Source organism: Macaca mulatta, chromosome 19 (genome assembly GCF_049350105.2).
Source record: "Macaca mulatta isolate MMU2019108-1 chromosome 19, T2T-MMU8v2.0, whole genome shotgun sequence".
Classification (NCBI taxonomy): Eukaryota; Metazoa; Chordata; class Mammalia; order Primates; family Cercopithecidae; genus Macaca; species Macaca mulatta.
In genome coordinates, this window is record NC_133424.1 from 1608258 (window position 1) to 1621455 (window position 13198).

At 58.9% G+C, this 13198-nt stretch overlaps 2 protein-coding genes and 1 long non-coding RNA gene across 6 annotated transcripts in view; 1 reads left to right on the forward strand and 2 right to left on the reverse strand.

The window, feature by feature from the left end:
• Positions 1-13198, forward strand: part of ARID3A (AT-rich interaction domain 3A) — a 46837-nt gene that overhangs the window by 22638 nt on the left and 11001 nt on the right. For all 3 annotated transcript variants that reach the window (XM_028839837.2, XM_028839838.2, XM_077978794.1), the window contains exon 4: positions 10737-10809. In XM_028839837.2, the coding sequence (XP_028695670.1) occupies positions 10737-10809 (73 nt within the window). The remainder of the gene's footprint in view (positions 1-10736; positions 10810-13198) is intronic.
• The window catches only part of LOC144336944 (uncharacterized), a 39327-nt gene that overhangs the window by 6046 nt on the left and 20083 nt on the right, over positions 1-13198 (reverse strand). The window lies entirely within an intron of this gene.
• Positions 899-3603, reverse strand: LOC144336958 (uncharacterized). The gene is made up of 2 exons (XR_013409425.1): positions 3110-3603; positions 899-1524 (listed from the first exon to the last, which is right to left on the reverse strand). It is a non-coding gene; the product is annotated as an uncharacterized LOC144336958 (long non-coding RNA).

Genomic DNA, 13198 nt, shown 5'->3' on the forward strand with positions numbered 1-13198 from the left:
GTTTCACTTTTGTCGCCCAGGCTGGAGTGCAATGGCACGATCTCAACTCACCACAACCTCCGCCTCCCAGGTTCAAACAATTCTCCTGCCTCAGCCTCCCGAGTAGCTGGGATTACAGGCGTCCACCACCACGCCCGGCTAATTTTGTGTTTTTAGTAGAGACGGGTTTCTCCATGTTGGCCAGGCTGGTCTCGAACTCCCGACCTCAGGTGATCCGTCCGCCTCAGCCTCCCAAAGTGCTGGGATGACAGGCGTGAGCCGCCGCGCCCGGCCGAGCAGTGATTTATTTCTTTTTTTTTTTTTTTTTTTTTTGAGACGGAGTCTTGCTCTGTCGCCGGGGCTGGAGTGCAGTGGCCGGATCTTGGCTCACTGCAAGCTCCGCCTCCCGGGTTCACGCCATTCTCCTGCCTCAGCCTCCCGAGTAGCTGGGACTACAGGCTCCCGCCACCTCGCCCGGCTAGTTTTTTTTTTTTTTTTTTTGTATTTTTTAGTAGAGACGGGGTTTCACCGTGTTAGCCAGGATGGTCTCGATCTCCTGACCTCGTGATCCGCCCGTCTTGGCCTCCCAAAGTGCTGGGATTACAGGCTTGAGCCACCGCGCCCGGCCAGTGATTTATTTCTTGTCTCAAAACCAGAGGAGGCCGGGCGCGGTGGCTCAAGCCTGTAATCCCAGCACTTTGGGAGGCCAAGACGGGCGGATCACGAGGTCAGGAGATCGAGACCATCCTGGCTAACACGCTGAAACCCCGTCTCCACTAAAAATACAAAAAAACTAGCCGGGCGCGGTGGTGGGCACCTGTAGTCCCAGCTACTCGGGAGGCTGAGGCAGGAGAATGGCGTGAACCCGGGAGGCGGAGCTTGCAGTGAGCCGAGATCGCGCCACTGCACTCCAGCCTGGGCGACAGAGCGAGACTCCGCCTCAAAAAAAAAAAAAAAAAAAAAAAAAAAAAAAAACCAGAGGAAACAAAACCAGGTGGGATGATTATACAGGCAGGTTCAGACCAGCTTGGTTCACGAGAGCCAAAAGGTAGAAACAGCTCAGGTGTCCATTGAAGGATAAATGGACAAATACAGTGCGGCCCGTCCACCATGGAACACGGTGCAGCCGTGAGCAGGAGCCAGGCTCTGACCCAGGCCTCAGCACAAGTGCACCGTGAGGACGTCACGCTCAGTGAGAGGCGCCAGACACAGAAGGCCACGCGGTGTGATCCGTGTCCATGAAATGTCCAGAACAGGCTCATCCACAGAGACAGGAAGGGGATGCGTGCGTGCCGGGGCTGGGGAGAGGACGGGGAGTGACGGCTGATGGGGATAGAGATTGTGGTTTGCATAACACGGTAGATACACTAAAAGTCACTTTATTGTAAATCTTAAATTAGTTTACATTTCAGCTGGAGGGCTGCAGTGCAGTGGCACAAACTCACAATCTCAGCTCACTGCAACCTCCGCCTCCTGGGTTCAAGCGATTCTCCGGCCTCAGCCTCCCAGGTATCTGGAATTACAGGTGCACACCACCACACCCACCTGATTTTTGTGTGTTTCGTAGAGATGGGGTTTCACCACATTGGCCAGGCTGGTCTCCAACTCCTGACCTCTCAGGTGATCCTTCTGCCTCGGCCTCCCAAAGTGCTGGGATTACAGGCGTGAGCCACGACCCCTGGCTGGCTAATTTTATATTATGTAAATTTCACCTCAATAAAGTCTTTTTAAGATTCTTTTTCTTTTTTTCTTTTTTTTTTTCTTTTTTGAGACAGATTTTTGTTCTGTTACCCAGGCTGGAGTGCAATCATGCGATCTCGGCTCACTGCAACCTCCGCCTCCTGGGTTCAAGCAATTCTCCTGCCTCAGCCTCCTGAGTAGCTGGGATTACAGGCATGGGCCACCACGTCTGGCCTATTTTGTATTTTTAGTAGAGACGGGGGTTTCTCCATGTTGGTCAGGCTGGTCTCAAACTCCTGACCTCAGGTGATCCTTCTGCCTTGGCCTCCCAAAGTCCTGGGATTTCAGGCGTGAGCCACTGTGTCTGGCCAGGATTCTTTGTTTCTTTCTTTCTTTTTTTTTTTTTTTTTTGAGACGGAGTCTCACTCTGTCGCCCAGGCTGGAGGGCAGTGGCGCGATCTCGGCTCACTGCAAGCTCCGCCTCCCGGGTTCACGTCATTCTCCTGCCTCAGCCTCCCAAGTAGCTGGGACTACAGGTGCCCGCCACCACGCCCGGCTAATTTCAGGATTCTTTCTTGAAGAAGAGATGGGGTATCACCGTGTTGACGAGGCTGGTCTCAAACTCTTGGGCTCAAGTGATCCTTCTGCCTTGGCCTCCCAACGTGCTGGGATTACAGGCGTGAGCCACCACACCCAACCTTTTATAAGATCTTTTAAAAGCAGACTGCATTGGCTGGGTGCTGTGGCTCACACCTGTAATCCCAGCAGGTTAGGAGGCTGAGGTGGACAGATCGCCTGAGGTCAGGAGTTCGAGACCAGCCTGAATGAGCACCATGGTGAAACCCCATCTCTACAAAAAATACAAAAATTAGCCAGGAGTGGCGGCGTGCGCCTGTGGTCCCACCTACAGGGGAGGCTGAGGTGGGAGGATCACTTGAACCCAGGAGGCTGCAGTGAGCTCTGATTGCACCACTGCCCTTCCAGCCTGGGCAACAGAGTTAGACCCTGTCTCAGAAAAAGAAAAAAAAAAAAATGAAGTAGACTAGATTAAAGAACCAAATCTCAGAGTTCCCCAGCTGGTCTGAGTGGTCCCGGCCGTTGGATGAATTCTGTTTCCCTCTGACCCCTCAGCAGCCTAGGAACGCCCCGCTGGGTGTGTGGGCGCCTGGGAGGCTCAGGCCATTGCCCGGAGGGGGCGGCTGCTGACTCAGATCTATGATCTGTTGCTGCCTCTTCTGAGTGTCCGCAGACCTATATCTGGCCTTAGAGGAAAACATACTTCTAAACTTTCCCAGAAGCCATATTGGACGGTGTGAAAACGTGTCTTTTAGAGCATTTCTCAGGCTGGGCGCGGTGGCTTATACCCATAATCCCAGCACTTCGAGAGGCGGAGGTGAGGGGATGGCCTGAGGTCAGAAGTTCGAGATCAGCCTGGCCAACGTGGTGAAACCCCATCTCTGTGAAAAACACACAAAAAAATGAGCCAGGTGTGGTGGTGCGTGCCTGTAATCCCACCTACTCGGGAGGCTGGGGCAGGAGAATCTTTTGAACCAGGGAGGCGGAGGTTGCAGTGAGCCGAGGTCACACCACTGCCCTCCAGCCTGAATGACAGAAAGAGACTTGGTCTCAAAACAAAAATAAAGTGTCTCAGGCTGGGCATGGTGGTTCATGCCCAGAATTTCAGCACTCTGGGAGGCCGAGGAGGGAGAATCACTTGAGCTCAGGAGTTTGTGCCAAGCCTGGGCAACATAGCAAGACCCCATCTCTACAAAAGAAGTTAAAACTGAGCAAGGTGGTGTGTGCCTGGAGTCCCAACTACTCCAGAGGCTGGGGCGGGAGGATCACTTGAGTCTGAGAGGCTGAGGCTGCAGTGAGCTGTGATCGTGCACTCCAGCCTGGGCCACAGAGCAAGACCCTGTCTCAAAAAAAAAAAGAAAAGAAAATTTATCTTCGTCTCACTTCTCTGTGCCAAGTCTCAGGCCAACCCTCCTGGAGGCTCAGGGCTCGGCAGGCCCCGAACGCTAGAGACTGGGGTTGTTTGTTGGATTTCCCTGAATTTTGTGGCCAAAGAAAGCGTCTGAAGGGCTGCAGCTGACCAGGTGCCTCCCAGCTCCTGCACCCCCGCCCCGCTCCCACCATGGCCTCATTCCCAGGTGGGGCCCCGTGGACTTTGGAGCCTCCTGCGAGACAGGAGGGGGCCTGAGGGGCAAAGGTTCTCCCAGGGGGCCCTGCAGACAGGCAGTTTCTTTACAGCCTGGGCCTCTGGGCCCAAGGACGCCGCCCTGGGCCCTCCGCAGCTGCTGGGACCTGGTGGGAGTGCCCAGGTGGGGCCTTCCTGGGGACGGAGCAGGGAAACCACAGCCCCGGCGACATGACCTTAGGCGCTGCCCCGCTGTGACCTTGGGTGCTGCCCATCTATGACCTTGGGTGCTGCCCATCTGTGACCTTGGGTGCTGCCTTGTCCTGCCCTGCCGGGGGAGGGGCCGCCTGTGCTGGCCCCGGCCGCCCCCTCCTGTCCTGGCCAGCCCTTCCCTTGGATTTCCTGCAAACCTCTGGGGTCTTTTTCTGACCTTCCTCCCACCTCCCAGAGCTGGTGGGCTGGGGAGGGGAGTCCCGAGCCAGGGCTGAGCCCCCTGGTTCCAGAAGGTTCCGGGCGGCCGGGGAGCCCCCTCCCCACTCCCAGGTGGCCCTGGGAGTTATCTCGCACCGGTCCGCCAGCAGACTCCACTGACCCCCTCGAAGCTGTCGTTTCTCTGCGAGGTGGGGTGGAGAAAATAATCAACGTTTCGCCACAAACAAGAATTTCCTGTTTGCCCTTGGAGGGCTTGGGGGGTGGTGGTTATCTCAGTTTTTCCTCCCCTCCCCCACCGGCGCCACCACCTGAGCCCTGTGCCCTCGTTCGTCACAGGTGCCCGCTCCAGGGGGCCACCTCAGCAGGTGGGGGCGGCACCTCCCCCCGCCAGGCCTCCCACACCCCCCGGTGCAGACCCGGGGGAGTGTCAGGGACCCGGGGCCATCCTCAGAGCCGTGGAGTATGTCCTGCAAGATCCACGTAACGGGCTCGGGCCGTGCAACGTTCCGGGAAGGAAACGAAAGAGGAATGAAGGGGTCAGAGGCTGAGGGGGCGGTGGAGGGGGCTCTGTTAGAAGACGACGTTTGGGCGGGAAGGCGGGAGCCGTGCGGGGACCTGGGAGCTGCATTCCAGGCAGAAGGAACAGTGCCACAGAGGTGCGGGTGTGTGTGTTTTACTCAGAAAGCCGCCAAGGCTGGGTCTGGTGGCTCCTGCCTGTAATCCCGGCGCTTTGGGAGGCCGAGGCAGGAGGATCACTTGAGGCCAGAAGTTTGAGACCAGCCTGAGCAATATAACAAGAGCTTGTCTCCATAGAAATGCAAAAATTAGCCAGGCATAGTGGTGCCTGCCTGTGGTCTCAGTGGCTCAGGAGGCCAAGGTGGGAGGTGGGTCTCACCACTGCACTCCAGCCTGAGTGACAGCGAGAGCAGCCCAAGGTCAGGATGGAGGGAGCAGGAGAGAGCAGGGAGGGGCCAGGAGGGTGCTGAGGGGCTCTAGGAGGCTGTGGTCAGGGGAGGGTCATGCTCAGACGGCTGTGAACAGCCCCCACCCCACCCTACCCAGCTGCTGAGTGGGGAAAGGTCTGGCAGGAGGGGCAGTTGGGGGACCTGGAGGTGGCTTGGCTCCATGCACTCTGTGCCTCAGTTTCCCCTTCTCCAAAGCAGGTGGTGCTGGGAAGGGGAGACGATGGGCCCAGCCTTAGTAATTAGGGGTCCACACTTTCCATCCCCCACAGCAGGATGTGGACAGAGCGGTGGGGACCCCCCGGGGAAGGACCCCAGGCCTGCCCTGCAGCCCCGCATTTTCCCGGGGATCACACTGAGAAAGCAAGTTCATTTAACGTTCGTATATTAGGCAACCGCTGTGTGCCCGATTTTGGATGCTAGCAACAAGATAAGAATTCCACATGTTCCAGGGCAGATGCACGAGAGACAAATGCGTAAATCTGCACATCTGGGGCCATGTGAGGGCTGGGGGGGCCATGGGGGGCCACGAGCCAGAAACCCCATGAGGCCGGTGGTCGGTAAAGGTGGGTGGGAGCAGAGCGTCTGCGGAGGTGATTTCCGTCCTGGGAGGACGGGGCTCCCCTCCAGGAATGCAATGACCACAGGGCACCCAGATGAAGGGGCTGAGAAGGCCTTGGAGAGGAGAGGAACAGCCGGGCGAAGGCGGCCTGGCGGGGCAGATGGGAGGGCGGTGGGGGTCTCAGCGGAGGGGCACCTCCCGTGATCAGAGCGGGCCCCAGGGAGACCAGGCGGCGGGGATGGGAGGGCAGACCGCTTATCTCAGCCCTCGGCCTCCAGGGAGGGAGTTTCCGGAGATTTCGCCCAATCTCCAGCCTGGGTTTAGGCCTCCTGTGGGTGCATGGTGGGCGGCTGATTTCAGAGCTCTCTGGTCGACGTTTCAGAGGGGCAGGGTTTCAGCCACAGAACCCAGGTGAGAATCAAGGCCTGGGTTTGCCATGGGGTGTGCTGTGGCCCAGCAGTTCAACTCAGGATCTGGCCCACAAGGGGGGCCTGGACACCACCATGGGCAGCTTGGACACCGTCCCCTGCTTTCCCTTCCCTGGGGCCTCGGCCAGCTGGCCAGGGCGGGACGTCCCCCGCAGGGGAGCGGAACCGGGGGCCAGAGACCCATAAAGCCCAGGCCGCCTTTACTGCCGGCTTTGTTACTGGCTGCCCACAGCAACGGCCATTAGAGCCACCTCCCCCGCCAGCAGCTGGGGCCCCCGCAGGTCCTCCCTTTACTGCCACACATCAGTGCCCCGGCCCCACAGGGGTCTGACCGTGCCTCGCCATCGGCCCAGTTCACCCACCATTTGGCCTGGGGGTTAATGGCTCCCCCCCTCCAACCCCAACCCTGGTTGGTCCTACACGGGGCAGCTGATTGCTGCCGGGCGCCTCAGTTTCCCCACTCGGGATGTGAGGGTTGCTGGGGCTCCAGGTGCTTAGGGTAAAGCCGCTGTGTTTTCTCACACACTCTCCTTGAGAGGAGGGGAAACTGAGGCAGGAGGTGTGGTGAGGTTTCTTATAGGGGTTGTGCTGGGGAAGGGGGGGTCCAAGCAGGGTAGACCCTCCCAACACCGGGTCAGAATCTCAGAGGAGACGACCTTCCCCTTGCCCTGGAAGGGCCCAAGGTGTGCTGGCCTCTACCTTCACATCTTAGGGGGGCCGCCGTAACGAAGGACCTCAAACAAATGAGACCTGTTCTCCCTCCGTCCTGGAGCCCAGAGTCCAAAACGGAGGCGTTCGCAGGGCTGTGCTCCCTCCAGGGGCTGCAGGAGGAGCCTTCCGTGTCTCCCAGCTCCTGGGGGCTCCAGGTGTGGCCCCGTGGCCGGCCTCTGCCTCTGTGCGACCGTCTCCATGTCTAAGAACCCAGCCCTTGGATGTAGGACCCACCGGCCTTCACTGTGACTTTTTCTCCATTTGATCACATCTGCAAAGGCCTTTTTCCAAGTAACGTCCTGTTCTGAGGGTCTCGGTGGATGTGAATTTGGGTGGGGGGCGGCGTTCACCCCAGGACAGCCCCAACGGTGAAGTCCAGATCCCAGATTCTGGCAACAAAACAGACAGAACCCCAGACAGAACCCTAGATCCGGGACTCGGCGATGGACGGGGTCTCGGAGGAAAAGCGTGGAGGGAGTGGGCGGGAGCCGGCCCGGGGTCAGAGGACGAGGCCAGGCGTGTGGCCGTGTGTGCGTGCCTGTGCTCATGGGACCCACCGGCCTGGCTGGCCGGGTCTACCTGCGGGCCCCACACCCCTCGGGCAGCCGAAGGGGAAAGGCCTCGTCGTCGGCCACCATAAATCAGTGCAGGAATGCGGGCTGGCCAGTCTGGCGCTGGCCAGGGTGGGGCGGAGACAAAGGCCAGGCAGCTGGACCTCGGGCAGCCTCGACCACCCAGGGCAGAGGTCAGGACTCCTGGCTGTCCCCCCAGCCCCCTCCCGGAAGCCCTCACTGAGCCTCCAGTACACAGATGGGGAAACTGAGGCCCAGAGAGGCGCGGGACGGCTGCAGGGTGGCGGGGCCCTCGGCCGCCCGGCCTCCCCAGCACCTGGGATGTCCCCGGCAGCAGGGGCTGGGCGTGGGCCTCCTTCCTGGGCCCTAATGACGGATCATCCCAGCTGAGGCCTAATTGGTGGTTTCAAGGCCCCCCACTGCCCAGCCAGCCACATTCCCCGGAGCTTAATTTGCAGCCTGGTATTTGTCGCAGCTCCTCCTCGGCAAATTGGCCCCCGCCTGAACTCCGCTTTCTAATTATCCCTGCCGGCTTTCCCCCACCCTGCCCGCCCCTGCCTGCCCGCCCAAACCTGTGGGCGGGGGGCTGGGGGACCTCCTGGCCCCTTGTACCCCAGACAGAGCCCCTTTCCCCTCTGGAAGACATTCTGGGGCTTGGTGATCTCCTTCCTCCCCAGCCATCACCCTGGCAGGCAGAGGCAGTCCGAGGCTCGGTTCACAGCTGGAGGCCGAGACCCCAGGATCCAGGTGCGGGGAAGCCAGCGGGAGGCAGGAGGACCCGGATGGGAAGCAGGACGGGGCTCTGGGCCGAGTCCCTGACATCCCCCCAGGCTCTGGTCCCACACGCACCACTGTGCTTCAGTTTCCTCATCTGCAAAGCAGAGCCGGTTCTCAGAGCACACGCGCTCCTGTCCAGCCCTCAGGGCAGCCCCGGGAGGCATGCTGGTGACTGTTTGCAGTGATTTGCTGTGTGAACTCAGGCAGGCACTGTCGTAGGTTAAATTGTGTCCCCCAAAGAAGATAAGGTGGAGGGCGGTGGCTCCCGTCTGTGACCCCAGCACTTTGAGAAGGCGACGTGTGAGGATCGAGGGAGCCCAGGAGTTCGAGACCAGCCTGGGCAACATAGAAAGACCCCATCTCTACAAAAGAAAATGTGAAAACTTAGCCCTGTGTGATGGCGAGTGCCTGTGGTCCCAGCCACTTGGACAGCTGAGGCGGGAGGATCCCTTGAGCCCAGGAGGTCGAGGCTGCCGTGAGCCATGATTGCGCCCCTGTACTGCAGCTGGGCAACAGAGTGAGACCCTGTCTCTAAAAACTAACATACAAAAAAGACTTTGGGAGGCTGAGGCAGGCAGATCCCTTGAGGTCAGGAGTTCGAGACCAGCCTGGCCAAATGGTGAAACCCTGTCTCTACCAAAAAATACAAAAATTAGCCGGGTGCGGTGGCAGATGCCTGTAATCCCAGCTACTCAGGAGGCTGAGGGGAGAGAATTGCTTGAGCCTGGGAGGCCGAGATTCTGCCACTGCACTCCAGCCTGGCCAACAGAGCAAGACTCCATCTCAAAAAAATAATAATAAAAATTAAAATTAAAAAAAAAGAAAGAAATAGGCCGGGCGTGGTGGCTCACGCCTGTAATTCCAGCACTTTGGGAGGCCGAGGCGGTTGGATCACAAGGTCAGGAGACCATCCTGGCCAATATGGTGAAACTCCGCCTCTACTAAAAATACAAAAAAATTAGCCAGGCGTGGTGGCGGGCGCCTGTGGTCCCAGCTACTCCGGAGGCTGAGGCAGGAGAATGGCGTGAACCCAGGAGGCGGAGGCTGCAGTGAGCCGAGATGGCGCCACTGCACTCCAGCCTGGGGGACAGAGAGAGACTCCGGCTCAAAAAAAAAAAAAAAAAAAAAAAGAAGAAAGAAAGGAAAAAGGATAGGTTCAAGCACTGGACCCCCAGTATTTGTGACGGGACCTCATTTGGAAACGGGAGACCTTACAGAAGTACAATGACGTGTTGACGTGAGGTCAGCCTCAGACCGCAGATAAAACGGTGGTCCCACAAGATTCGAATTCCATATTCCTTGTGCACTTTTTCTGTGTCCAGCTGTATTAGACGCACAAACAGTCACCGTCGTGTTGCCGTTGCCCGCGGGACCCAGGACAGCCACAGATTCGTATTCCAGGAGCGCTGGCTGGGCTGTGCCTGTGCCTGGGTGTGTGGGAGGCCCCACCCGTGAGGTGCGTGTGACTCAGTCTTTGATGTTCACACTGACGAAATCACCAACAGACACATTTATCAGGACGCGTCCTGCATGAAGACAGAGGCAGCGGCCGGAGCGACGTGGCCACAAGCCCAGGAGCCTGGAGCCCCCAGAAGCCGTGAGAGGCAGGAAGGTCTCTTCCTGGGAGGCTTCGCAGGGAATGCAGGCCTGTAGATGCACCTTTTGTTTTGTTTTGTTTTTAGAGACAGGGTCTCGTTCTGTCACCCAGGCTGGAGTGCAGTGGTGCGGTCTCGGCTCACTGCAACCTCCACTGCCCAGGCTCAAGCAATCCTCCCACCTCAGCCTCCTAAGTAGCCGGGACTGTAGGCATGAGCCACTCCACCTGGGTAACTTTTTGTATTTTATTGTAGAGATGGGGTCTCACTGTGTTGCCCAGGCTGGTTTTGAATTCCTGGACTCAAGCCATTCACCCGCCCTGCAAAATGCTGGGATTACAGGCGTGAGCCGCCACCTTGCAGAGAAATTGGTTTTGGACTTCCGGGCTCTAGGACCGCGGGAGAATAGATTTCTGTTGTTTTAAGCTGCAACGTGTGGCTGTAGGGAGTCGAGGATCGATTTGAGATGAGGTGGCCCTAAAGCCAGCAGGCTGGTGTCCTGAAAAGAGGAAAGAGAGACGGGGAGAGGGTCTCGTGGAGACGGAGGCAGAGACTGGAGTGCTGCGGCCACAAGCCAGGATGCACCTTGATCTGGGGTTCCCGGGCCCCTGGACCCGGAGAGGACACCGTCTGTCATCCCAGGCCGCCTACTTTCTGGGGCCTCCTTGCAGCCCCTCTGGGAAGCTCGTTCACCGGCATTTCTGTCTCGCAGCCCTTGTGGTTCTTCACCTGCCCAGCGGGGCCTCCGGCTCTGTTTTGGCTCTAGCAGCGGCTCGGGGGTCCTAGGGGTGGCAACCCCTGCTCCTGTCCTCCTGGCCTGGCCTCCAGCGCAGGGGGGATGTGGTTCCCACACCTGAGCTCTGGCACCAACTAACCCATCCCCTCTCCACCCTCACAGCTCTATGAACTCGACGGGGACCCCAAGAGGAAGGAATTCCTGGATGACTTGTTCAGCTTCATGCAGAAGCGAGGTGAGCCCTCTGCTCTCACCCCCCGGAGGGAGGTCACAGAAACGGGGCTGTAGGAGGGGCCCTGTTGGCTCCAGGTATGTTGGGGTGGTAGTGAGTTCCCCGTGGCTGGAGGCATCCAAGGCTCCTAAATCAGGAGGGACTTCAGGGATGTCTTGGGGGGAAGCACATCCTGCCATCGGGGTTTGATGCGGGAGGCACGCCTGTGAGTCTAAGGGGTAGGCCCCCTGGTGGGGGGCGGGGCAGTCTCAGGGCCCCAGCCCAGAACAGACAGTCCAGGCCGTCTCCTTGGCATCCAGGGTGCAGTGAAGTGGGGGGTCCCCGCTACTGGGTACTGGGGGAGTGGAGCCAGCCGCTGTGTTTGGGGAGTGGGGTCAGATCCAGGCTGGCCAGGTGGGGGCAGGTGCAGCAGGACAAAAGCCCCCAGCCCACCTCGAGGTGGCTTAGAGTCTAATGATCTCGTGGCATTTGAGTCCTGGCCCCCTCCCCTCCTCCCATGAGGGCCTCAGTTTCCCCATCTGTAAAAATGGGCCACAAACAGTCCCTGCCCAAAACTCAGTGGCCAGCAGGTACCCCAGACATGCTGAGTGCAGGGCTGCTGTTTACTGTGCGCACGTATTGGACACCAACGGTATACCAGGCCTTGGCCGCTTGTACACTGTTCTGTGCCCCTGAAGTCTTCTGGCCTGGGGAGGGCAGGTCTGGGCTGGTGTCCAGGTAGGGAAACTGAGGTCCAGACACAAGACAGACTCAGAGATGACCAAGGGTAGCCAGAGTGTCCCCAGCGGCCATTCCCAGGCCTCACCCCAGCTTAGAGCAACCACGGGGCAAAGAGAATGTGGCCAGGGTTTCCATCTCGCCTCTAAGTCCTGGTTGGCCAGCGAGCGGCTAGGAGCGTCTGCCGCCAGGTAGGAGCCGCTCCAATCCCCTGGACACTCCTCTAGGGCAGGGAGCTAGCTCCGATCCCCACTGTTCAGACCCCACTGTTCAGACGGGGGAGGAGGTCTCGGGGCCCACAGAGGCAGGAAGGGGTGGGGCAGAGGGCTCTGTCCCTGCACTTGGGGCCATGCCGGGGCCGTCGTAGGCGCCCGCTGTGTCCCAGCCTCCGCCCACCCCTCCCCTGGCTTCTATAAACACAGGCCCCAGACCCGCCACTGCCAGCCGCCCGCCCGGAAGGGAAGGAGAAGGAGGAGGGCTGTGGGTCCCCCGGCCCACACTGCCCAGCAGCCTCTGAGTTAACCCCTCCCGTGCTGGGAACAGAGGATCCAGACCTGGGACCTGGGCGGGGGCCTCTCCTGTGTTATCCTCCAAGCCCAGCCTTGACCAGGGCCCACTGCCCCCCATGAGGCTGGACAGATCCTCCCCGTGACCCTTTATCATCCCGTTCACACCTGCTCGGCCCTGACCACTCTGCTGTGGGGCTCCAAGCTCCCGGGTCCAAAGCCAACCCGTTTTGCTGTTACCCATGCCTGGTACCTTGCTGGTGTCATGGGCGTACTTAGAAAGCACGGTGGGCCGGGCATGGTGGCTCAAGCCTGTAATCCCAGCACTTTGGGAGGCCGAGACGGGCGGATCACGAGGTCAGGAGATCGAGACCATCCTGGCTAACACGGTGAAACCCCGTCTCTACTAAAAATACAAAAAACTAGCCGGGCGAGGTGGCCGGCACCTGTAGTCCCAGCTACTCGGGAAGCTGAGGCAGGAGAATGGCGTGAACCCGGGAGGCGGAGCTTGCAGTGAGCTGAGATCTGGCCACTGCACTCCAGCATGGGAGACAGAGCGAGACTCCGTCTCAAAAAAAAAAAAAAAAAAGAAAGCACGGTGAGGGCGGGGTGTCGTGGCTCACACCTGTAATCCCAGCATTTTGGGGGACCGAGGCAGGTGATCACTTGAGGTCCGGAGTTGGAGACCATCCTGGCCAACATGGTGAAACCCCGTCTCTACTGAAAATACAAAAATTGGCCGGGCATGGTGGTGCGCGCCTGTAATCCCAGCTACCTGGGAGGTTGAGGCAGGAGAATTGCTTGAATCCAGGAGGCAGAGATGGCAGTGAGCTGAGATTGCACCACTGTACTCCAGCCTGGGCGACAGAGCAAGACTCTGTCTTTAAAAAAGACAAAAAAAGCAAAAAAAAAAAAGCACAGTGAGGCTGGGTGAGGTGTGGCTCACGCCAGTAATCCTAGTACCTTGGGAGGCCAAGGAGTGGGGATTGCTTGAGCCCAGGAGGTCGAGGCTGCCCTGAGCTATGATTGCATCACTGCACTTCAGCCTGGGTGACAGAGTAAGCCCCTGTCTCAAACAAACAAACAAAAAGCAAGCATGGTAGGCTGCTCATGAGTGTGGATGAGATGGAGGCGCCTGGCACATGGGGCCGTGAGGGTTGGTGTCCAGC